Source organism: Mchenga conophoros, linkage group LG4 (assembly GCF_057382185.1).
Source record: "Mchenga conophoros isolate Kocher_MC1m ecotype Shallow Benthic linkage group LG4, M_conophoros_male_GT1.1, whole genome shotgun sequence".
Lineage (NCBI taxonomy): Eukaryota > Metazoa > Chordata > Actinopteri > Cichliformes > Cichlidae > Mchenga > Mchenga conophoros.
In genome coordinates, this window is record NC_140529.1 from 8,509,828 (window position 1) to 8,534,879 (window position 25,052).

Here is a 25,052-nt window from a genome sequence, read left to right on the forward strand (position 1 = left end):
GTGAACCAAACATCAAAATGGGGAACAAAGGGGATTTTAGCAACTTTGAACTTTGGCATGGTTGTTGGTTCAGCTTGTCTCAGTATTTGCAAAAAATCTGCTGGGCGTTTCCAACATAGCTATCTAAAGAGTTTACAGAAACTATTAAGCAACACAGAAAATATCCAGCGAGTGCCAGTTCATTTAATAGTTGGTAATAAGAAGGCAATGGTAACTGAAATAACTGCTTGTTACAACCAAGGCATGCAGAGAACCTCATCTCTGAACTCACCACATGTTAAAGCAAATGTGCTATAGTAGCAAAAGACCAGATAAAGGGTCACTCCTTGGTGGTGGCAGTGGTGGTGGTACGGGGTGGAGCAGTGGGGAGGGAGGTTCTTGTTACACTTGTGCCACTCAGCTGAGCATCATTTAAATACCAAAGCCTACCTGAATATCATTGCTTACCATGTCCATCCCTTTATGACAACAGTGAGCATATAAACACCATGTCACTGCTTTTTTGAACATGAAAATGCACTTTGCTGTTTTCCAATGCCCTCCACATTCACAGGATCTTGGTGTAATAAGATACCTTTGGGATGCAGCGTAACAGGTGATTTGCATCATGGATGTGCATCATACAAATCTGCATCTACTGCATAATACTGCATTGTTAAATCTATGTATAACAGAATTAAGTCAGTTCTGAAGGCAAACGAGATTCCAACAGAGTATTAGCAAAGTGCACTGTACCTAATAAAGTGCCTGGAGCATGCATGTTTACAGGAAAGTACATTATTTATCACATTATTGTTGTTTTCCATAGTCCCTGCTTTTAGTTTGCCCTGCAATTTCCAGCAGAACAGACTCTGGAAACCTTTAAATGTTGTTCCCACAAAGGTTCTAGACTGTGTAAACTCACTGTGTATATTTTTCAGCATCATTCAAACAGTCTGGATCTTACTATTCTCTATGCCTGTTTTCATTTCCTATTAAATCCAGACAGTCACCGCTGCTCATTCTCATTAAACGCTTTGTTACACTGTTAGTAGTTTATGACAAAGACACTCAATGAAGCTTCTACTAATTTCAAAATAGATGAACTAATTAATTATATGAGTTCCACAATCTTTAAACATAAAACAATAGCATTTATTTTGTCCAAAAAGGTAATAATCTCCACTGTAATCCATCTTAAACAAAACTCATATTTACATTCAACATACATGAGTATAATTTCAAGTTACCTCAAATGAAATATAGCTTTTATAATTGTAAATTCCTTTTCCAGTGGTTGTAGCACATAGCTCCCATAGCTCATCATAGTTCTTTTTTTTTTCATTACAGTTACATATTAAAACTAAACAAACATAAAGAGTCAGTTTTTTTTCATGAGATACAACATCACAGCAGACTGAAAGGTAAAAATAAAAAAACAATCCCACAAGTTGACCAGTTCGGTTAGTGACAATCCATGATGGGAAACCATTACATAAATTGTCTCTATGATGGGAATCTTTATCCAACAATTTTAAGATCTACAACCATCAATGCATGTTAAACCTGAATGAAACAAAGAAAGTCTTTTTGATTTGATGGTTTTGATCAGGCCTTGAACCCATGAAGATCTTTAATATAAACAGTTGTTGGTACCTTATTATTCTGTGGTGTTTTATTTATAGAGCAGCTGTTCAGTGACTTTGTTCTAGTTTTATCATATTGTTGTTACAATATGATATTCAGTCCTGCCAGTGTTGTCACACAATTGTACTGATCTACAGGTGGTGCTTGAAGAATCAGCTATCTGCATCTTGAGAAGGATGGAAACATATGAAAAGCTTAAATGTAAAAACACAAATCAAATAAAAAATAATAATTAAACAAATTTGTTTATAAGAAAATGCCACAGAGAAAATTGAATATTTCAGACATTAGTGTCTGCATTTTGAATATATTATTGGAGACGGTCGCACTTTCCCACTTTAATAACAACAAGATCAGTAATGTCATTTACACTTGATAATAATTATCAACAACATGATTTCACTGGCAGAAATGCTGAATGTGGAGAAATGTAATCTTGTTGTGTCTCTCTGTGTTACTCTGGATAAATTTGACCCTTTCTTCTCCAACTAACCCCAACCGCCCAGTTATGTTTGTTTTCATTTCTCTCGTGGCACATAAACAAATTACAATAACTACTTTTCATTTTGAGAAATGCAGATTAGTTGGCTGTAATGGTTACAGCCTAACAACTTTATTAGGTAGGTAGCATCAACTTATGTTTACCGTAAAACATGCTGGTTGAAAACCTTTGAAATCCAGTATTTAGCATTACCAACTTTCTGTATTTAAGGTATTTTGTAAAATGATTTGCAAAAAGGTCAAAGCTAATACTGTGTTTAAATAATATTGGAGTTGCAATAACTGCCATCGTCTGAAAATAAATGTCAAATGTGATAATTATAGCTGGGAAACTTGTCTTTTTCTGATATATCTGACCTGGCAAAAAAGGGAATGACAGGAAATGTAACGACAGTTAAATATAATTATGCCATAAAATGTGACAGATTTTTTTCATGGATTGGAAAAAAAAATACTGTATATTTAAGAAAAAATTATCATCACTCACTCAGTACTCTTCAGACTGGTTCTGTACAGTATCATTCATGTTTTTAGTTAAGATTTTGATAAAGACTGCGGGAAATCTTAAGTGAAATGGCACCAGAATACTGACAGTTGCCACATTGAGTCGTTTAATGATGTGAATGTGGGACTTTTTAACTTAAATATCAAAATCCCCACATACTGTTAAAGTGATACAATGCTTACAAATTCAAGTCAAATAGTCACTATCCTGATTATTGGTGAAGAAAATAAGGAAATAGCATTTTTTGTACTGTTACAGCAGCATTAGTAAGCTAGGTACTTGAATAACAAGAATGAACCTTTGGTGTCACGGTTAACGCCGACTATCAGCTTTGTCCCGTGTTCAAGACTAATATATTTTTTGACCCATTCATCTCTTCTCAGTGTTTTTACTACACTGATTTAGTGTTTTTCCAAAATCATCACGCTGTTCTTTGTTCTCCTTTTAGCTGCTCCCTTTAGGAGTCATCACAGCAGATCATCTCCCTCCGTCTCACTCTATCTCTAGCATCCTCTTCTGTCACACCATCTGTGTGCATGTCCTCGTTTACTATATCCATGAATCAACTCTGTGGTCTCCCTCTATCCCTCCTGCCTGGAATCTCCATATTCAACATCTGTTGTGCAATATACCCACCGTCCCTCCTCTGCACATGTCCAAACCTCTCAGCCTTGTCTCTTTAATTTTGTTTCCAAACAACTCAACCTGAGCTTTCCCTTTGATGTCCTCATTTCTAATCCTGTTTATTCTTCTCACTCGAAATGAAAACCTTAACATCTTCAGCACTACCACCTCCAGCTCGGCCTCCTGTCTTTTAGCTAGTGCGACTGTCTCCTAACCATACATCATAGCACATCTCACTAGCATCATGTAAGCCATCCCTGCTCATAAATCACCCAATACGCTCGTTTCCATCTACTCTTCTTCACCTCTCTTGTGTACTGCTTATTGCTTTAGATGGCTGAGCCTGGGTATTTAAGCACATCTAACCTCCTTGTCTCTGCTTCTTGGCTGTTTACCTTTCCATCTGTCTCCCTCTCCTTCACACACATATTCCATCTTACTTCTCTTCTCCTCACCAAAGCATACCTCCACCTGTCCAGACTCCCTTCCACCTGCTCCTTACTCTCACTATAGATCAGGTAGTCTGAAAATGTCACAGTTCATGGACACTTGACTGGCCTTACCTCATCTGTCAACCTGTCTGTCTATCTCCACTGTGAAATGGAAGAGACTCAGAACTGATCCCTAATGTAATTCCAGCCACACCAATCTGTGACTCCTACCCCACACCTTACCACTGTCCTGCTGTCCAGTACCAGACTTACATACTTCTTTGCCACTCCTGACTTCATAATGCAGTGCCAGAGTTCCTCTCTTGGTACCCTTCCAAATGTTTTCTTTAGATCCACAACTGCATACTTCTCGAATCACTTTGTTCTTTCCCCAAATCCTAATTACAATGACTGCAAAGTGGTGCTTTTACTTCAGTTACAACTGTACAAGAAAAACCTTTTGTTGTTTTGTTTTGTTTTCTCCCCCACACTCCTTCTACATCATTTTGGGTGGGGGACAAATCCAAAGCCAGACAGGCCTGACATATCTCATTACAGTTGCTAGGCTGATTGAAGAGCTTCTATTTAATGCAGGGATTACTAAATGGTTAATTTGCAGAGGGTACTCTTTGCAGAATAAACTTTGGTGAAAACAGTCTGTTTGCTCTTGGAGTAATGGAAGGAAGGTCAGCTCTTAATACATCGCTGTGAAAAGCAGGGACTTGATGTGAGATGAACTCTGACTCCGCTTTTTAATTAAATACCATGAAGACGAGTGAACATTTTCAAAATCATGCAAATTGAGTGACCTATCTCTTTCCAATCTCCAGTGGCTCCATCTGTTCAGGTCTGTAAACTGTCAGAGATCCAGCTTCTACCTCCCTTTAGCTATGTAACCTCATTTCACAAGTTCTGAATTCTCTTTTCAAAATGATCATCTTTAATCATTATTTGATATCAGGATAGGCATGTTATTCTGTCTCATCATAACAAAGCTGAGGGTTTCTTTAATGGCAGGGGTATCGATCATCATTGGGAATGTAAAATGAACTGAAGAAGCTTGTTGGATGAGAGGTGACATGTCTTCAAGACCAAGCTCCTTAGACTACCATGACCTGGATGACTGAAAACTTACACAGACATGTTAGAAATGCAACAGTTCCTCTGGTGAATCAATGAGGTTTTTTTTTTATAATTGCTTTCTGTACCAGATTTGATAAGTGATTATCACAGCCAAACCCCAGGAACTGGCATTTTTAGCTGCATCCACACATCTATAAATTAGCCATAAAATGTTTGGATCATTGCAACTTCAATCGTCGTGACGTCACAAAACAAATAAACAGACAGTAGACATCAGAGTCCTTATGGTCTATTTCACACTTTGTATTGATTTGTACCATCGTTGCAGGCCCCTGATGAGTATTGTTAGACAGTGGATGAGTAGGAGGCCAGCGTAGCAGTTAGAGCTTTGTCATTTGAGCTGAGCTAATATCAGTTTGCTTAAGCTGTCTTTAGTGATGTGCAGCTTTTGTGCTTTTTATTGACTGCATGTCCCATTTGTTCTTCTCAGTTTGGTTCGGCAGTGGGAAAAGGGTGCCAGTGATTCCTGCCTCTCCAGCTGTGGTACTGCAGCTTCACCTCTATTTCAGGAGCCACTGGTTCACTGGAGAAGAGGAGAGAAGGAAAACCGGAATTTATTATTTTTGCATATTTCTCATTTATGTGTTTCGGATCATCAAACAAAAGATAGTCTGAGTAAATACAAAAGGGAGTTTTAAAATGATGATATCAAACCTTCTTGGGCCTATGTGAAAGCGTAACAGTTCTAAACTGGTTCCACAACCTGTTGCAGAGTTACTGCTTCTGCAACAGTAACTCAAAAAACCCTCATTACAATCAAGTATGCAATAGAGCATCTCTGAACTCACATTCACCACACATTGAACCTTGGAGCAAATGGATTACAGTAGCAAAAGACCAGGCCAGGAGTCACTCCTGCCAGCTTAGAAAAGGAAAACAAGACCTTAATTTGCACAGCCTCCCTAGAATTACAATACAGAATATTTCAAAAACAAAGAGTCCAGATTTCTGCGGTAACATTTAATAGGTAGTGTCAGAATTTGGCAACGTTTGGAAACATTTCGGCATGAAAGCACAGATCCATGCTGCTAGGCACATTATTTCAGTTCAATTCAGTTTTATTTATATAGCATCAAATCAATACAGCTGCCCTATTTTATAAGGTAATGATTCGACAGTTTACAGTGTTATTTATACATTACTGTCTAAACATCACAGCTTACCTATTGTTGTTGACCAACCCAGTCTCACACCCGTCCATGATGCAGTCATGACCTTTAACCTATTAATTCATGTTGCTGAATCAATACATCGATCTATGACCTTTAATCTATTGATTCATGTTGTCGGACACAAATTTCTTTAAATTCTCTTCAACACAAATTTGCATTTTGTATCCCTGAACACAAACTTTTATCAGCCCGCTATGTCCAAGTCCACAGCTAGAAGTTATCTGGACTTTCAGTGACCCAAGTCTGACTCGTGCACATCAGTTTTTTTCTACACATATTTAGCATGACTTTTAAATAAATGATTACAAATGTCTTGTTGCATCAAATTTAAACATTAAAAATTACTGAGTTGGGCTTAGAACAGTATGATGATTTGGGTTAAAATGCACTGCTTGCCATATCTTTTCAAATACTGTTGTCCTGGTTGCCATGGTGACACCTCCCTGCTTTTTCTGCAAGTGTAGTTCCTCAAACAAAATATATTTCCTAATGAAAAGCATTACTCACAAATTCATGTTCACTGACACAAACAAAAAACACTTAACAATTCGTGTCCATGAACACGAGAAGATTCATTTATTGTGACTATTTCACAAACTGCCTGAAGACCAGGCTGTACCATCCCTCTCCCATCGGCTGCAGTGTACCGATCCTCTGATAGCTGCTTTTAGCAAGATAACAATAAAGTCAAAAACATGACTTTTGCCTTTCTTCAGAATAATAATGAACTGGCTGTACTCAAATAGGCTCCACATTTACTAAGTCCTCAGTTCCATAGAGTACAATTTAAAATGTGATTTTTGCAACTACATCCCAACAGCCAACAAATCTGCAACAAGGGTGTTGCTGTCATGTTAACATGGACCAAAATGTCTGAGGAATGTTTGCGGCACCTTGTTGTGTCAGGAAGAGGACTATAACAGTATATGCTTATTGATTGTTGAGAAAAGAAATCTCATGCACAAAACTATCTCCCCACCTTTGTAATACATCTGACATGACAACCCCCTATCCTCCTACAAATCACCCGGTTACAATTCAGCTCAATTTTATTTGTAGAGTGTACAGAGTTCCACTAACAGTCTTCCCAAGGTGGTATATAGTCTTAGGTAAAAACCAGACAATATAGGACCATCAACAATCAGTCTTCTGCGAGCAGCCACTTGGAGACAGTGGAAAGGAAGAATCCCCTGTTATCGGAAACAAGAGAACCAGGTTCAAGTGGGCACATCCATCAGTCCAACCCAAGTGAGTTGTGTGGAGATAAAAAGGAGAAAAAGCCTATTAATCTGCTAAATTACATTTAGGAGATAAACTGTTTAATAATCCAATTAATGTCACGCAAACTGCTTTCTTTTAAAAGTTGCACCTCTCACAAATGCTTTAAAACATCTGTCATTTTTCTATAATTCCAATTTACAAAACTGACCAATCAAATTCAAAGGTTACTTGAACTGCACAGTTGAATTTCTCACTTATTTGCAGTTGCAGTTGATCAAAGGTATTTAGCGTTTGTGTTAGTTTGCGTTACTATGTTGCAGTTTCAAGCAATGTTTTGGTTCGCCCTGATTAGCATGAAAACCACTAAAGCCAAATGAATACTGTATATATTCTATACTTGTGCTGAGCTATGCATATTCAAATTAACTTTGTAACAAGGACAGTAAACAGACACAACTAAACAAAAGTCCCCTGGAGTGCTGAATATACTCCTCACAGGTTTCCAGTGGATTGCCAGCTACATTTTCTATCACCTCAAAAATCCTGCTAAAGCTGTCTCAATGCATCTTGTCTCTTCTCTTTTCTGTTATCTTAGACTGACTCCATGATGTTAAGATCAGGGCTCTGTTAGAGCCATATGATGTAGAATTTCAGAATTGCTTGCTCTTCTTGGCTGGAGTGCATTTTGTCATGTTACAGAATAAATATGGATGACATAAAACACTTTTCTGATTTTACTGCATGATAGATTTAAAAAAAAAATCTATAATAATATAATTGTAGTCTGAGCACATGAAAAATCAAGCGAAATGTAAAACTGGTATAAGTGGGGTATGAGTGGGGAAAGGTATTTTTATTTTCACTTTGGGATAGATGTACATGCTGGTTGGCAAAAGGCCATAGATTCTAATCAAATGTAACTTTTTTAATGCGAGTTGCAAAACAACATAAAGCTTTTCATCAGCAAAAGGCAATCGCTGACAGCTGCTTGGTGCGTCAAGCAGATGTCAGCCTAAAAACCTAGCTGCTATTAATGAAAAAAGGGGGGAACAAGATAGTACTAAAAAGATATAAAGTGCAGGGAGGAAATCAGTGGGTATGAGTAAGTGCAGTTAACTGAAAGAGGGAATTTCAAAGTGAATTAGTCTGTGGAGGAGAAAAAGAGATAACTCCTGCCAAAAGCAAAATCCATGCGTTTATTTCCCACCAGGATCCTCTCATTGGCAGAGTGCACTGTGTTTCTATACTTTCACTGGATGTTGAAGAAAGTACAGAAGCTTTTTTTTTTTTTGCAATGTCATCTCAGCCTTCTTGCCTGTTACTGGATCACCTGACTTTATATTTTCTAAAGAGAAAGAGATAATATTTGATAGCTTTTAGAATTAGCAACTGCAAGTACAGGTCAGGGCTTCTACATAGTTTATTTCAGAAGCTGCAGTATTCACGGCGCAGAGCATGTTAACCTCATCTTTCAAGGAAGGATATCAAACTCTACGCAAAGCTTTTACTCCAGCTGAAAGCCAGTTTTTCTGTCGCTACAGTGCAAGGTAAATGCATTTAAATCATTTTCATTTTCTCTTTGGATCTTATACTAAACAGTTAGATTTTGAAATGAAATGTAACATTTCAATTCAATTCAATTTTATTTATCTAGCGCCAAATCACAACAAAAGTCGCCTCAGGGTGCTTTGTATTGTACAGTAGATCACACAATAATAGGTACAGAGAAAAACCCAACAATCATATGACCCCCTATGAACAAGCACTTTGGCGACAGTGGGAAGGAAAAACTCCCTTTTAACAGGAAGAAACCTCCGGCAGAACCAGGCTCAGGGAGGGGCGGCCATCTGCTGCGACCGGTTGGGGTGAGAGAAGGAAGAAAGGATAAGACATGCTGTGGAAGAGAGACAGAGATTAATAACAGATATGATTCAATGCAGAGAGGTCTATTAATACATAGTGAGTGAGAAAGGTGACTGGAAAGGAAAAACTCAATGCATCATGGGAATCCCCCGGCAGCCTACGTCTATTGCAGCATAACTAAGGGAGGATTCAGGGTCACCTGGTCCAGCCCTAACTATATGCTTTAGCAAAAAGGAAAGTTTTAAGCCTAATCTTGAAAGTAGAGATAGTGTCTGTCTCCTGAATCCAAACTGGAAGCTGGTTCCACAGAAGAGGGGCCTGAAAACTGAAGGCTCTGCCTCCCATTCTACTTTTAAATACTCTAGGAACAACAAGTAGGCCTGCAGAGCGAGAGCGAAGTGCTCTAATAGGGTGATATGGTACTACAAGGTCATTAAGATAAGATGGGGCCTGATTATTTAAGACCTTGTATGTGAGGAGCAGGATTTTGAATTCAATTCTGGATTTAACAGCAAGCCAATGAAGGGAAGCCAAAACAGGAGAAACATGCTCTCTCTTTCTAGTCCCTGTCAGGACTCTTGCTGCAGCATTTTGGATTAGCTGAAGGCTTTTCAGGGAGTTTTTTGGACATCCTGATAATAATGAATTACAGTCGTCCAGCCTGGAAGTAATAAATGCATGAACTAGTTTTTCAGCATCACTCTGAGACAGGATATTTCTAATTTTAGAGATGTTGCGCAAATGGAAGAAAGCAGTCTTACACATTTGTTTAATATGTGCGTTGAAGGACATGTTCTGGTCAAAAATGACTCCAAGGTTCCTCACAGTGTTACTGGAGGCCAAGGTAATGCCATCCAGAGTAAGAATCTGGTTAGATACCATATTTCTAACATAAAGCTAAGATCTCCTGATTTAAAAACTAAATAAAATGCTGAACTGATGAAAAGGTTTTCCAATACCGAATCACCAAAGTACTGCCTCTCCTGACCTTCGTTCAATAACAACAGCTGCAAACGTGAACTGTTCTTTTCAGGTCTCACCACAGCATCTCAGCGCCATGACTATTCCACTGCAAAATTTATATTTTATTCCTTTTGAGCCATTCAGAGTTGGACTTAACACTAAAGGGACAAACCTAAAGGCAGAGGCTTGCATGGATTTTCCTGTCAGAGATGTTGGTGTGTCAATGAAATCTGCCAACCAGCAACAACTTTTCTAGCACTTTTCTACACAAGCACTCAAAGCACTTTATACAACATGGCTCGTTCAGCCAAGCACTTTTTTCTAAGTGTTTTTTAACATTCACACCTAATGCAACCAACGCCTGGAAAGTCTGCTTGTAAACTGCTGACTGCCTGAATAATTCAGATTCATAATTCAGATTATGACTTCAAGGTCTTCTGTGTGAGACCAGAATCATGCAACTAATCAATAAAGCCACATCTGTGCTGTAGGTATAATGTTCCTTTTTTTGAATTCGAGTTTGCCTTTTGACGTATCTAAAATTTTAGATTGTCAGTTTTGTTTTGGTTTAATTCTTTAACATGAAGGCTGTTTGAGGTGGGAAAGCTTGAGCATGAGTTCCTAGATGACTTGCCCCGTGCTCTTGAATTTTAGAAAGTCAGCTTCAGTGTCGGTATGTGGAGTCCCAGAGCTGTGTATCTAATAGGGATTACCAAACTGCTGGTGCTGTGTCTCTTAGCATGTTTAGATGCAACTTATTTCCTCTTAATAATAATATTTCATTTACTTTCCTTTCAGGTCACTCAAAGCAAAAGTATCTCAGAGTGCAGAGGTTAATCCTTTAAAACCTAAACCATCAAATAATTGCCAGAAACAGTCTATTGTCAAAAATTTTTTGACAATAGACTGTTTGTTGAACCTTTAGACAATATATATATAAAATATATCAAATTCTAATCCGCATATATGAGTTTTAATTTGTATCAAATTTGCTACATTAGCCATATTTTTGCAATTTAGTCATTAAAAATGTGTCATGCAATTTATATCATTTTTTGAGGGTAAAAAAAAGGTCATGCTGATGATATAGAAGTCTCAAAAACTCACAAAAACACATGTATCAAATATGATAAGCTTTAAAAAAAATGTAAAAATAGCTTTAGAGTGACACTGGGTCCCTGACCAAATAAGAATAACACATGAACAGTTGTTGCATTGAAAAAAGTCTGTATTATGCATTAGTTGATTTTTTCTATCATTACTTACTATGGCTTTATAATTATATTTATCAAAAAAGAAAAAAGATGTTGTAGTAAATTATAAGTGCTTTTCAAATAAAGAGTAGAAATGAAAGCTGCAAAGCAAAAAAGAAGACAAAAAACCCCACTGAACAAAAGTTTGTGGGGAAAAAGGCTTTTACGATGACCTTGTTAGAGATCTGAACTGTGTTGCAATTTAGTTCAACGATTAAAGTTAAAATTCTGCGGAAATTAGGTTATAATGGCTTGAAAAAGACCATTTTTAACATTTCACTTTTCAACCAAAAGGGACATCCACGTAAACAACCATTACCAGAAAACCAGATTCAGACTAGAAAATAACACTGATGCATGCCTGATGCTTGGGAGGAAAAAGTTTGTAAGGAACCAAAGGTCAGAAAACAAAGACTAAAGCCAGAGTGAGCCTTCTTCACTACAGCACTTCACTGATGCAGCCCTGTCCTCTCACACAAAGCAATTTATCCTAATAACGTGATAATACTGGATCCTGGTAGTACTGGCATTTCTGTGGCAAGCAGAAGAACACTTAGGAGAAGTGATAGTGTACTAAAACCTTTTTTTTTTCATTTACGCATTTGTTTTTTGTTTTGTATTTTTTTGATGATGATGATGAAAAATACAGGAGCCACCACAGCTGGAAAACACTAGGGGGTAAACTGGTGGAGAAGTGGTTCACTAAAAATTTAGGAGCCAAGTGCCTCAGTCTCACACAGTGGAAGTGGAACGCATTTAATAAAAGATCATTGGAGACCGTTTTTGAAGTTTAACCTTGAGTTGAAAAAAAAAAGCACAGAAACTGAGATATTTTGTCTTGTTTGATAGCAATTACTGGCAACCTGGCAAGTCTAAAAAAATACTATATTCCCACATACCCCCAAAACAAAGAGCAGCCATTCTGAGTGTTTCTGGTTTCTGGAGATCACCTAAACAGTCTTCCAAGGGACTTCAATTGCTTCAAATGCATTGCCAGAGAAAGACAAGGACCTGGCTGCAGCGTATAAAATTGCCAGTTGAATTTTGCTGAGGCTACTGTTGATCATATTTTCTCTACTTTGTGAGAGCATTAAAGCACTGAAGCGTACCATCTTTCTTTTGGACAAAATTAATTAAAGGAGAGCAGAATTCCATCTGGGAAATCTTATAATCCTTCCACATGGCCAGATGGGCCCGGAGAACTGGGAAATAGACCTCTAACACAGGAATTCCTAACTGTGAAGCCCAGTTCTGTAACACTGAAAAGAAAAGGCAGGCAGATGATTAGACATGGAGAATTTCTGGTGTCCATCTTTTGTCAGACTAAAGTGTGGAGAAAAATCACATCTGACAGCATTTGCTGGAGAGGAAAGGTTGTCAGCGCTTCTTTATTGGGCAATCAAGAAAGTTTATTCTTGATAAATCGCAGAGACATTACAGACATTTCTTAAAAAATGACCGACAGAAAGCTGCTGTGAATATAACCATGAATTCAACAAAGATTTAATCCACTATAAAAGCTTCATTTGTCCTCCTCTTTTTATTTTTGAGCACCCATCTCCTCAAAGGTATCTCAACAATCCAATCGCTTCCACTGGTTGGACTAACACTGTTGGAATTTCTAAAAGCTCCTCTAGGGAGTAGGGATGGGTACCGGTGTCCGGTGCCATGATGACATAAACGGTAGTAACCAGACCGAAAAGCAGCGCACATTTCGGTGCTTTATTTCGGTGCTTTTTTTTCCGGAGCTGTGATACACTTCTAGCCAATCATTTTACGTTTCCGAGGATAGTAGGCGGGTCCAGGTACGTACGTTCTTTTAGAGCAGAGCTACAGATTAAAAATGTCCAAGGCGAAGCGGTCAAAAGTCTGGCTGTACTTCACAGCAAAATATGCAAACTCAGCAGCCTGCAACAAGTGCTTTAAGCTGATACTGTGATACTGTCAAAGGAGGTAACACCTCAAATCCGATGAAACACCTGGCGACGCATAGCGTTTTTTTTTAAAAGCCAAGAAATGCGCCGTATTTGATAGCTTGCTGCGAGACCTCACACCGAGCACATCTACTGCGCGTGGGTTGCCTGTTATCAGACCCAGAGTTAGCAACATCCCCAAAAACACGAAGAGGAGAGTCCTGGCCCCTAGCCCTGCCAGTGTAGCAGAAATGATGAGGATGATGATGGCAGCAGCAGCCGTTCTTCTCTGCGTGAGTAACTTAATGTGGTTCGTGTGTAATTTACGTTGAGTAGGCTAACCACGTTATTACATTAATACATGTAAGGTGAAATAGCAAACATCATCATAGCTACATGCGGCTGTCTTCTTGTTTGATGGCAGATACTCCCTTCACCCTGGCCAAAAAGGCTAAAATGACCAAAGAAAAAGAGGGAAACGGCTAAACATGAGAGGTTTTTGGATAAAGTTTTCAAGCACTGCTTCCAGCCAAGAGTGATACCATATATGCCCCATAGCTGCAGAAAAGGCTAACATTGTGTGGCGTGGGTGTGGTCCTTGGCCAGCTGCAGAGGAGGCGTGACGCAGTGAGCTCCCGGGGCGGCGCAGGGGCGGGGTGAACAGGTGTGCTGGGATCTGACAGTGTGTGTCTCTTTATGTGTTGGCAGTGACAGACGGAGGTGCAGGTGACAGCAGAGAAAGAGAGCGCGGAGTATATGTGTCCACTACAACCCGAGCTTAATAAAAAGTTCTGCACTGTCAAAAGTCGCTCCGGCTGGTATTTCTTGGGTCCACCGTTACACTGGTGCCGAAACCCACGCGTGATGTCCGGTCCCCTGCCGGCTCCCCCTGCTCCCCCGGCGGCGCCGCCGCCCGCCCCACCGCCCGCCCAGCCGCTGCAGATCTTGGGCCAGATGATGGTGGACATGGCGGCGATGGCGGCTCGTCAGGCGGCCACGCAGGACCAACAGTTGGCGTTGCTTCGCTTGCAATCGGAGCAGCAGACCGCGGCTCTGGGGCAGCTGCTGGGGAATGCGGCCGCGCCGGCTCCCGCCCCTCCGCTGTCGGTGACGTTGCACCGGATGCGGGATGGGGAGGACCCGCTGGTTTTCATCGAGGCTTTCCAGGCCACGGCGATGGCCTGTCGGTGGCCGGAGGAGGAGTGGGCCGCCCGGCTGCTGCCGCTTCTGTCGGGTGAGGCCCAGACGGCGGCGCTGAGCCTGCCCCCCGGCTCGCGGGGGGTGTTCGAGGACGTGTGCCGGGCGGTGCTGGATCGTTTGGGGCTCTCCCCGGAGGATTACCGCCGTCAGTTCCGGGCCAGCAGGATGTCGGGGGGGGAGCGGCCGTTTGCCTGGGCTCGGCAGCTGGAGGATGCGGCAGCGAGGTGGCTGCGACCGGGCCCCTCGGCTGGGGAGACGCGGATGCTGACCATGGTCGTCCTCGAGCAGTTCGTGGGAGGCCTGCCCGAGGCGACGGCTCGTTGGGTTCGCTGCCACCGCCCGGCGGATTTGACGGCGGCGGTGACGCTGGCAGAGGACCATCTGGCGGCCGACCCGGTACCGGGCCGTGAGGAGCCGCGGCGGGGCGCCCGTGTTCCGCCGCCCAGGCCACCGGCGGCGGCGTCGCAGAGGAGAGGCGGTGGCCCTGCGGGAACGGAGCAGGCAGCAGGGTGGAGCCCCAGGAACCCGTTCCGGCCGCTGCTTCCCGCCGGAACCCCGGCGGCCGCCGAGGTTGCCCCGGAGCCACGGGGAGCCGCACAGACGCCGGGGCCGGACTGTTGGAAGTGTGGGCGGCCGGGGCACCTGCGCCGAGACTGTCCGCTCATGGAGGTGGGGCAGGTGTTCCGCGTTGCCGGCGCTCCAGCGCCCGCCCCCGGTCCAGGAGTGACGTACCGCGTGCCGGTAAGGTGTCAAGGGGGTATTCGCCATGCTTTGGTGGACACGGGCTGCACGCAGACTCTGGTCCACCAAAGTTTGGTTCGCCCCGGGGCATTGTTGGAGGCTGACTGGGTGGAGGTTAAATGTGTGCACGGGGATATTCACAGGTACCCAGTAGTGTCACTGTTGCTGAAATTCAGGGGCAAAACGCATAGAGTGAAGGCGGCGGTTAGCCCGCGCCTGTCGCATCCCCTTATTTTGGGTACGAATTGGCCGGGGTTCCACAGCTTACTGGGGCAGTACGCGGGGATGCGATCGCGGTCTGTAAATTCGTGTGACGTTTGCGCGGCGCTCGGCGGTGACGCGGGGTCGACCGACGCTGACTCTGGGGGGGAGGAGGAGGCGGGGACTTCCACGGAAGCCCCGCCGCCTCCCGTTGTGTACCCCACGGAAGATTTTCCACTAGAGCAGTCTCGGGACGACACCCTACGCTCAGCCTATGACCAAGTGATGGATATTGATGGTCGCTCGGTGCGCCCCGACGCTGCGCGAACGTACCCTCATTTCCAATTGCGGAACGATCGGCTTTATAGAGTGAGCCGTGACACTCACACTAATGAAATCCGCACACAGTTGTTGGTGCCGCAAAGCCGCCGGGAAATGATTTTCCAGGCGGCTCATTCGAACCCCATGGCAGGGCACTTGGGTGGCGAGAAAACTCTGGAGCGCATAATGGCCCGATTCTATTGGCCGGGCATTTGGGCCGACGTGCGCCGTTGGTGTGCGTCGTGCCCCGAATGCCAGCTGGTTAACCAGCCGGCCGTACCAAAGGCGCCGTTGCGCCCATTACCGCTGATGGAGATCCCGTTTGAGCGTATTGGCATGGATCTCATCGGGCCATTGCACCGGAGTGCACGCGGCTATCGCTTTGTGCTGGTCCTGGTGGACTACGCAACGCGGTACCCGGAAGCAGTGCCGCTACGCACCATTTCAGCGAAGAGCGTGGCGCAGGCACTGTTTCAGGTCATCTCCCGAGTCGGTATTCCGAAAGAAATACTGACTGACCAGGGCACGTCGTTCATGTCGCGCACATTGCGGGAACTGTATGAATTACTGGGTATTAAATCTATTCGGACCAGCGTCTACCACCCTCAGACTGATGGGTTGGTGGAGAGGCTGAATAAGACTTTAAAATCCATGATTCGTAAGTTCATTCGCGAGGATGAACGCAATTGGGATCGCTGGTTAGACCCTCTGTTGTTTGCAGTGCGGGAGGTGCCCCAGGCCTCCACGGGATTTTCTCCCTTCGAGCTGTTATACGGCAGGAAGCCGCGGGGGGTGCTCGACCTGATTAAGGAAAACTGGGAGGAAGGTCCGAGCCCTGCGAAAAGTGAAATTCAGTACGTGCTGGACCTGCGAGCAAAGCTGCACACACTGGGGAGGCTCTCGCGGGAGAATTTGCTCCAGGCCCAGCAGCGGCAGCGACGCCTGTATGACAGAGGGGCTAGACTCAGGCAATTTTCACCGGGAGATAAGGTGCTTGTGTTACTTCCTTCTTCCAGCTCTAAATTACTCGCCAAGTGGCAAGGACCCTTCGTGGTCACACAGCGAGTGGGGGACGTTGATTATGAAGTGGTACGGTCGGACAGGGGCGGGGCCACGCAGATTTACCACCTCAACCTCCTCAAAGCCTGGAGGGAGGCGGAGACCGCTTCTCTAGTGAGCTTGGTAAGAGGGAGAGATGAGTTGGGGCCGGAGGCGCCAAAGTCTAGCATCCCCGCCTCCCTCCATTGCAGTGACCATCTCACACAGGCCCAGAGGGCGGATGTTGCTGCATTGCAACAGCGCTTTGCCGACGTGTTCTCCCCCTTGCCCGGCCGTACTTCTCTCATAGAGCACCATTTTGAGACGCGGCCTGGCGTGACGGTGCGTTCACGGCCCTACAGGCTGCCGGAACATAGAAGGCAAATTGTTTTCCGGGAATTGAAGGAAATGCTGAGGCTGGGAGTAATAGAAGAATCACACAGTGCTTGGTGTAGCCCCATCGTCCTTGTAGCAAAGAAGGATGGGTCTATACGGTTCTGTGTCGATTATCGCAGAGTGAATGAGGTGTCACGTTTTGATGCTTATCCCATGCCCCGGGTCGACGAGCTCCTGGACCGGTTGGGCACCGCTCGCTTTTTTACGACTCTGGATTTAACCAAGGGCTACTGGCAGATTCCCTTGTCTACAGAGTCCCGGGAAAAGACGGCCTTCTCCACTCCGTATGGGTTGTACCAATTCGTGACGCTTCCGTTCGGCTTGTTCGGCGCCCCTGCCACTTTTCAGCGCCTCATGGACCGGGTGCTGCGGCCCCACGCTGCCTATGCTGCCGCCTACCTAGACGACGTCATCATTTACAGTGACACGTGGGCGGGGCATGTGCGGTGTGTGGCCGCGGTGCTGGAGTCCCTGAGGCAGGCGGGGCTCACGGCCAACCCGAAGAAGTGTGCGGTTGGACGGAGGGAGGTACAGTATTTGGGGTACCACTTGGGGAGCGGGCAGGTGCGACCTCAAGTGGAGAAGACGGCGGCGATTGCATCCTGCCCGCGTCCCAAGACGAAAAAAGAGGTGAGACGGTTTCTGGGGCTGGCCGGCTATTACCGGCGGTTCGTCCCAGGGTTTGCGGACCTGACCAGCCCCCTGACTGATCTCACCCGCAAGGGTGCCCCAGATCTGGTCCAGTGGACGGAGCGGTGCCAGGCGGCGTTTGTGCAGGTGAAACGGGCTCTCTGTGGAGAGCCGCTGCTGTTCACACCTAACTTCTCCCTCCCTTTCTGTCTGCAGACTGACGCCTCGAGCAGAGGGCTGGGGGCCGTTTTGTCCCAGCAGGTGGGGGGAGTTGACCGGCCGGTCGCTTACATCAGCCGGAAGCTCACGGACCGCGAGTCACGGTACAGCACCGTAGAGAAGGAGTGCCTGGCGATCCGGTGGGCGGTCGACTCCCTTCGCTACTACCTCCTGGGCCGCCCGTTCACCCTCTGCTCGGACCACGCCCCGCTGCAGTGGCTCCACCGCATGAAGGATGCCAACGCCCGGATCACTCGGTGGTATCTGGCCATGCAGCCCTTTAAGTTCAAGGTGATCCATAGGCCGGGCGCGCAGATGGTCGTGGCCGATTTCCTCTCTCGCTCGCGGGGGGGGGAGTAGGTTCGGCCGGATGGGCCCCGGCCTCAGTCGGGCGGTGGGGATGTGTGGCGTGGGTGTGGTCCTTGGCCAGCTGCAGAGGAGGCGTGACGCAGTGAGCTCCCGGGGCGGCGCAGGGGCGGGGTGAACAGGTGTGCTGGGATCTGACAGTGTGTGTCTCTTTATGTGTTGGCAGTGACAGACGGAGGTGCAGGTGACAGCAGAGAAAGAGAGCGCGGAGTATATGTGTCCACTACAACCCGAGCTTAATAAAAAGTTCTGCACTGTCAAAAGTCGCTCCGGCTGGTATTTCTTGGGTCCACCGTTACACATTGTTATCTTTTTACAAAAACCAGCTGAACATGAGAGGTTTTTGGACCAATTTTGTGTTCTCCATTCTTTAAGCACCGGTTTGAGCACCGTTTGAGCACCGGCACCGTTTCAAAAGTACCGGTTTGGCACCGGTATCGGATAAAACCTAAACGATACCCATCCCTACTAGGGAGTGATTAAGGAAAAATCAAATACCCACACGATTCACAGTTAAGATGATGTCAAATTCAAGATGGAACCCATTTAATCTGATAGAAAATACTTTCAGGAGTTTCTCTTGGAGACTGATGCCCATTATTTGACCTCATTTCAGAGATGCTTTGGTTTACATGTAGTTTGGGAGTTGATCACTTTTTGACAAAAAAGGGGGGGCAGACTTGTTCAAAGGAAACTTCTGACATTCAATGTAAATGAAAAAAAAAATACTTATAAAAGTTAAATGAATGTGATCATATCCCACCTGGCATTTCTCTATATGTGCTTATTCAGTCTGCTGGTCTACTGTTTTGTGTTTTTTTACTCTGTGCCTACAATCTGGCTGTTTGTGTTCTTTTGCTCTTTGACCTTGAGTGTTTCGGTTCTATATTCCAACAGGCCAATATCAAAGGGGTAGTAGAGAACATGACATTGGTTTTAGTTGTGGAGGATATCGTGAACTTCACTGGATTCATAAAAAAGAGAAGCTGTCAGCTGTTATTATTCCTGAAGGATCCAAGGACACACTTCCAAGTTTGGTGTATATTTCTTGGTTGGACCAGTTCTAATTTAATTTAACGCTTCCAGTGTTACATTGGTAAAGACAACACATTTGCACTTTTTCACACATACACATTAATTTTGATGTCCTTTCTTTTTGCTCCTGTTTTTTTACCTATTGTTTATATTCTCACAAAGCACTGCCTGACTTTCTCAAACTAATGTGTATAAACAGACCAGCGCATATTATGCACTGCATGTGTGCTTTGGACTCAGATAATAAGAATAAAAAAGTGCAGGTGCACTGCTGTCTTGGATATTTTGCTACAGTACAACACCCTGTTGTAATTTGTTGTGCCACCACTTTATCATGTAACTAATTATCACATTTAATGGGATTGTTTTCACTACATTAATTAATGTATCCCCCTGTGAAAAGCACCAACGACCACAGAAATCATGCAGATCCTCATTTTTTATCATGATGTTTAAGCTTATAACAAATTAAGCCATCATTGCTGCTTTTATAGTATGTTGTTTATATAGTACGCTGTTTTTATAGTAGGTTATTCTTCATTTCAGTACACTACACTGGCTGAAATGTGTCTAGATTATCTATGTGCAACTTTATAAATGTCACAGCAATAACTTAATATCTGTTGTGAAATATTATCCCTCTATTACTACCCATGATCCACAGGTTTAAAAGGTTTCCCAGAAAAGGGAATGAGTGGGGCCTGATGAGCTTCAATGACCTAAGCGACCTAAATATATCCCCAGTCCTGGCACAAGCTTGTAATAGCTGCCTTGATTAGCTTAAGAGGCTGAAAAGGAGAAGCACAATCATACTTGGCATTTTCTTCATGCAGAAACAAAACCACCGCTCCCTTTTTCTGTACCCTGTGAGTTACCTCTGTATTGTGGACGAAGGGCACGGTTGTTGGGGCAGTCACGGCCCTGCTTGCTAAAGTTGATATTGGTACGGATGCAGCGTTGAAGCAAAGGCTGGGTGGGCCGGGTGTTGTCGCTCATACTAAGGAATATCTTGTAGGGCTCATTCTGGCTGAGGAGGCGCAGGGAGTGCATCTGTGGGAGACATAAGATCAAATCTTAGTTCAAGAGCAAGCTAAAATGTCCTGAGTTCATCTTCAGCTTCTCTAGTGGCACTATGCTAGTCTATCCACCCATCTGCTGCTTATTTGTAGGTGGTGTGGACAGCTACCTAAGCAGGAACTGCTGCTGCTCCCCAGCAGTCCCATTCTCAATACTTCACCCCAGACCTTAAACTTGGCCATAGAGAAGAGACAAAAGCTTCATTTTCAAAGAGTGTGGAGAATCATCGCTGGTGATAAGAACTAGTATCAGTGAGGAGTTTCAGTGGAAGCAGTGCCCTAGCTCAAAACATTTAAAAGAAAAAAAAGTGTCCCACATGTTGACGTGAAAATGCATACATTTTTTACATCACATTTCAAAAGGACAACCTGCATTTGGGAGAGATCATCAAAAACATAATTCAGAATTAATTCAGAGTATTATTTGTGGAACCCACTAAACCTTGAATGATTTATAGACTGTGATTTCGATCTAGTCAATATATAATTGGAAAAGAAAATCAGTCAGTCAACACCACAGGACTAGAACAACACGAGTGAGCACACATGTAGAACCACACAGGGCTGAGTGGAAGGAGAAACACACTGTTCCATCTTATTCTTTCTATCTTTTTCTGTTTTTCACCTGCCTCCTCCACCACAGTTCTTTTCTCCCTTATTTCCACATCATGCTCTTCTTCTCTACCTCAAGCATTCTGAACTGAGGTCAGAGCTCTAACATAAAGAAAAGAGCATGAGCATGCACAGATTATTTAGTCACAATGGTGAGTGGTGCTTCGTTGACTCATCAACCTTGAGCATTTTAAGTGGCTAGGAGAAAAAATGTAAATATTGTTAAATATTTCATTGATACATATTTGTTTTAATCCAGATTTATGTCAGTATTATTCACATGCATAAATATAACATATAGTATATAGAAAAAACAATTCTAATGCAGACAGTATTTGAAACTGGCAGATTATAGGTGAGAGTTTTTTCTTTTTATTCTTATTGACCTGCTCTCAAAACTTTTTTTAAACACCTTAAAAAAATCACTTTTTAAACCACAAGTTTTTGTCATTAAGCTGAAGATATGATGAATTTGATACAGTTTTCATGTACCTACATCAAAATAAACCTCAAATATTGCTCAACATATTTAAAAGAATCAGAGGCCAAAAAAATGAAAAGTGCAGAATAACTTTGGTGCAACAAATGACTTGTGAAGCAATCTTGTAGTATTTTTCTGGTGGTTGCAGCTCATTAAATGGTGCAAACACTCAAACCCAGCCACGGGAAGGCCACAAGCCAGTTTATTCCTACTGCTGGTCCCAAAACGGGAATGGGGCGGTTCGCTTCAGGAAGGATCATTCACCCTAAAATCTGTGCACATCATAAAGAATTAAATTCTCGTGCAGATCCGGTGCTGCTGGTCTTCAGGATCACCCTCCAGGGTGATTTGTGGCATAAGGAGAGCAGCAAAAGTGAATCGTGAGACCTGGTATGATGAATGGTTTGGAGACAGTGGTGCCAACAAAAAGACAGACCTGGAGGTGGCTCACAACCAGTGAATGTGACACGTGAGGTAATTTTGCTTTTGTGGGTTTTGTTGCTGTCAGTATTATATATACAGGGTAGGATTATAATGCAGACCAGCCCAAAAAGATTTTTCCCCACACAGAAATAAAATCCTGCATCATAGTTCTGACTGCATGACTTTTATGAAACCATCACTGGAAATGGTATGGTTATAAAGAAAGGGGATGTTATGTGTGTGTGTGTCAAAATGAGTCAGGTCTAGCAACAAAAAGCAAGCTTTAATTACGCTGCTAAGAAAAGCCCGAAAGGCTGGCCCAAAAAAACAGGAAACCAAGAATAAAAGGAGGGCAAACTGATGGAGACACAAAATGGCACAAAGCGCTGATTGAACACAGAGATGAATAGATGAACACATCTGCAAAAGCAAACCGCACCAAGGGGGACGAACCAGCACAGGTGTGAAAACACCCTAAGTGTTAGCGTGTCACCTTTTTCTCCTCTCACTGTCGTTCCTTTTCCTGTTTAAGCCAACTTTTCCACAAATCAGCATTCTACCTACGCTAAACATCACTGCCATCAGACTACATGTGGAAAGAAAGGATGCTTCTGTACCCTTGTCAGTTCCAGCAATCCCGCCTCTCTGTGGTTGCCTATGCAGGACAATCAATCCCACATAACACATTAGCCAAATCTCCCATAGGTGTTCACTTTCCTAATCACCCTGGAAAAGACCACATGAAAACAAAGCGATCACACAGAACAGCTTGGATCTGCAGTGAGCCTTCCCTCTCATGAAAAGACTACAGCAAAGGGTTCCCAGCCAAAGTGATTTCTTCAGTGTAGAGCTCAATGGTTCAAATCTTTCTGTTCATGCTTTAATTTTTCACCAGCCTTTTAATGATCAAATTATACATTTAGTGTTTATACTGTTTGTATCATTCCCTTGAATCGTATGTTGTTGATATTTTAATCTGAGGCCTACTATTCAATTCAATTCAATTTAATTCAATGTAATTCAGTCCAATTCAGTTGTATTTATATAGCCCCAAATCACAACAACAGTCGACTCACGGCGCTTTATATTTCAAGGTAGATCCTGCAATAATACATACAGAGAAAACCCAAGAATCATATGACCCTCTATGAGCAAGCACTTTGGCGACAGTGGGAAGGAAAAAATCCCTTTTAACAGGAAGAAACCTTCAGCAGAACCAGGCTCAGGGAGGGGCGGAGCCATCTGCTGCAACCGGTTGTGGTGGGTTGTGGTTGGGAGCTGTTACTAAGGTAACAGTGTTGGCTGTGGCACAAAGGTTATTGTTCATGTACTTTTCCACTTCAGTTGTTATTTAGATTTTTTTTTGCATACTTCTATGATAATTCTGGTAAAGAATTATCAAAAGGATTTCATAATTTCATTCAAGTGGCAGTGCCACTGTCAAAACCACTGGCTTCATCTCTAATTGTTTAAATATGCTATTTGAATGATCAATTATTAGAATTCATATTTTTGCTGATCTCTCTCAACTTTTTACTCAACAAATTTGGACTTGTCACATTGTCTTTCCCTTTGGGGAGCACTCACTTTGTTTTTTCACTGTCATGGCTCACTGGGTCACCTAATTAAACGGAGCCGTCGTTAATACAGCTCATCACTGGACCCACTTCAGTTTGCCTACCAGCCTGGCATTGGAGCGGATGATGCCGTCATTCACCTCCTACATCGTTCCCTCGCTCACCTGGAGACCGCTGGAAGCACTGTGAGAATCATGTTCTTTGATTTCTCCAGTGCCTTCAACACCATTCTTCCCTCGGTTCTAAAGGACAAGCTGGTGAACTCTGGAGTGGACCATCACCTCACTACCTGGATCCTGGACTACCTCACTGACCGACCACAGTATGTGAGGACTCAGGGCTGTGTGTCGGACAGGGTCGTCTGCAGTACGGGGGCCCCACAGGGAACGGTTCTGGCTCCGTTCCTCTTCACCATCTACACTGCAGACTTCTCCCACAATTCCACCCAGTGCTTCCTGCAGAAGTTCTCTGATGACTCTGCAATAGTCGGCCTCATCACTAATGGGGACGACAAGGAGTACAGAGGTCTGACCCAAGACTTTGTGGACTGGTGCCAGCTGAACTACCTCCAGATCAACGCCAGTAAAACCAAGGAACTGGTGGTAGACTTCCGCAGGCACAAGCATTCTCCACTGCAACCACTGAACATCCAAGGTATGGACATTGAGGCTGTGGACAGCTACAGGTACCTTGGTGTTCATCTGAACAATAGACTGGACTGGACTCATAACTCAGACGCCCTCTACAGGAAAGGGCAGAGCAGGCTGTACCTGCTGCGGAGACTCAGGTCGTTTGGAGTGGAGGGCCCACTCCTGAAGACCTTCTATGACTCTGTTGTGGCTTCTGCTATCTTTTATGGTGTGGTCTGCTGGGGCGGCAGCATCTCTGCTGGGGACAGGAAGAGACTGAACAGGGTGATCCGAAGGGCCAGCTCTGTTCTAGGATGCCCTCTGGACCCAGTGGAGGTGGTGAGTGACAGGAGAACGGCGGCTAAGCTGTCATCCCTGTTGGACAACATCTCCCACCCCATGCAGCAGACTGTGACAGCACTGAGCAGCTCCTTCAGTGGGAGACTGCGGCACCCACGGTGTGGGACGGAGAGATTTCGCAGGTCTTTCCTCCCCACTGCTGTCAGACTCCATAATAAAGACTTTAACTGATCAAGCACACACATCCATACATGTGCAATAATACCAAGTGCAATAATCCTTTCTGTCATCGTTGTATTTTTACTCAGTTGTATATAGTATTTGTATTCTATTTTTATCTTATTGTATATTTATTTTATTTTATTCTACTGTATATAGTATATTATTTTATTCTATTCTGTACAGTTGTGTACTGTATTTATTCTTATTGTATTCTAATTTTTGCCTCATAACTTTTGCACTGTCCACTTCCTGCTGTGACAAAACAAATTTCCCACGTGTGGGACTAATAAAGGTTATCTTATCTTATCTTATCTTTCTCTATTGTGTCAAATCAAAACGTCCACTATATTACTAATATGCCTGTTAATCA

General features: G+C 43.7%; 1 protein-coding gene across 1 annotated transcript in view; it reads right to left on the reverse strand.

Moving 5' to 3' along the window:
• Positions 1-1,112: 1,112 nt before the first annotated feature.
• LOC146575491 (carbonic anhydrase-related protein 10-like) overlaps positions 1,113-25,052 on the reverse strand; it is a 153,985-nt gene continuing 130,045 nt past the window's right edge. Inside the window, exons 8-9 of the mRNA XM_085270208.1 lie at positions 20,238-20,412; positions 1,113-5,353 (exon numbers count right to left, since the gene is read on the reverse strand). Of these exons, the coding sequence (XP_085126334.1) occupies positions 5,331-5,353; positions 20,238-20,412 (198 nt within the window). The 3' untranslated portion in view covers positions 1,113-5,330. The remainder of the gene's footprint in view (positions 5,354-20,237; positions 20,413-25,052) is intronic.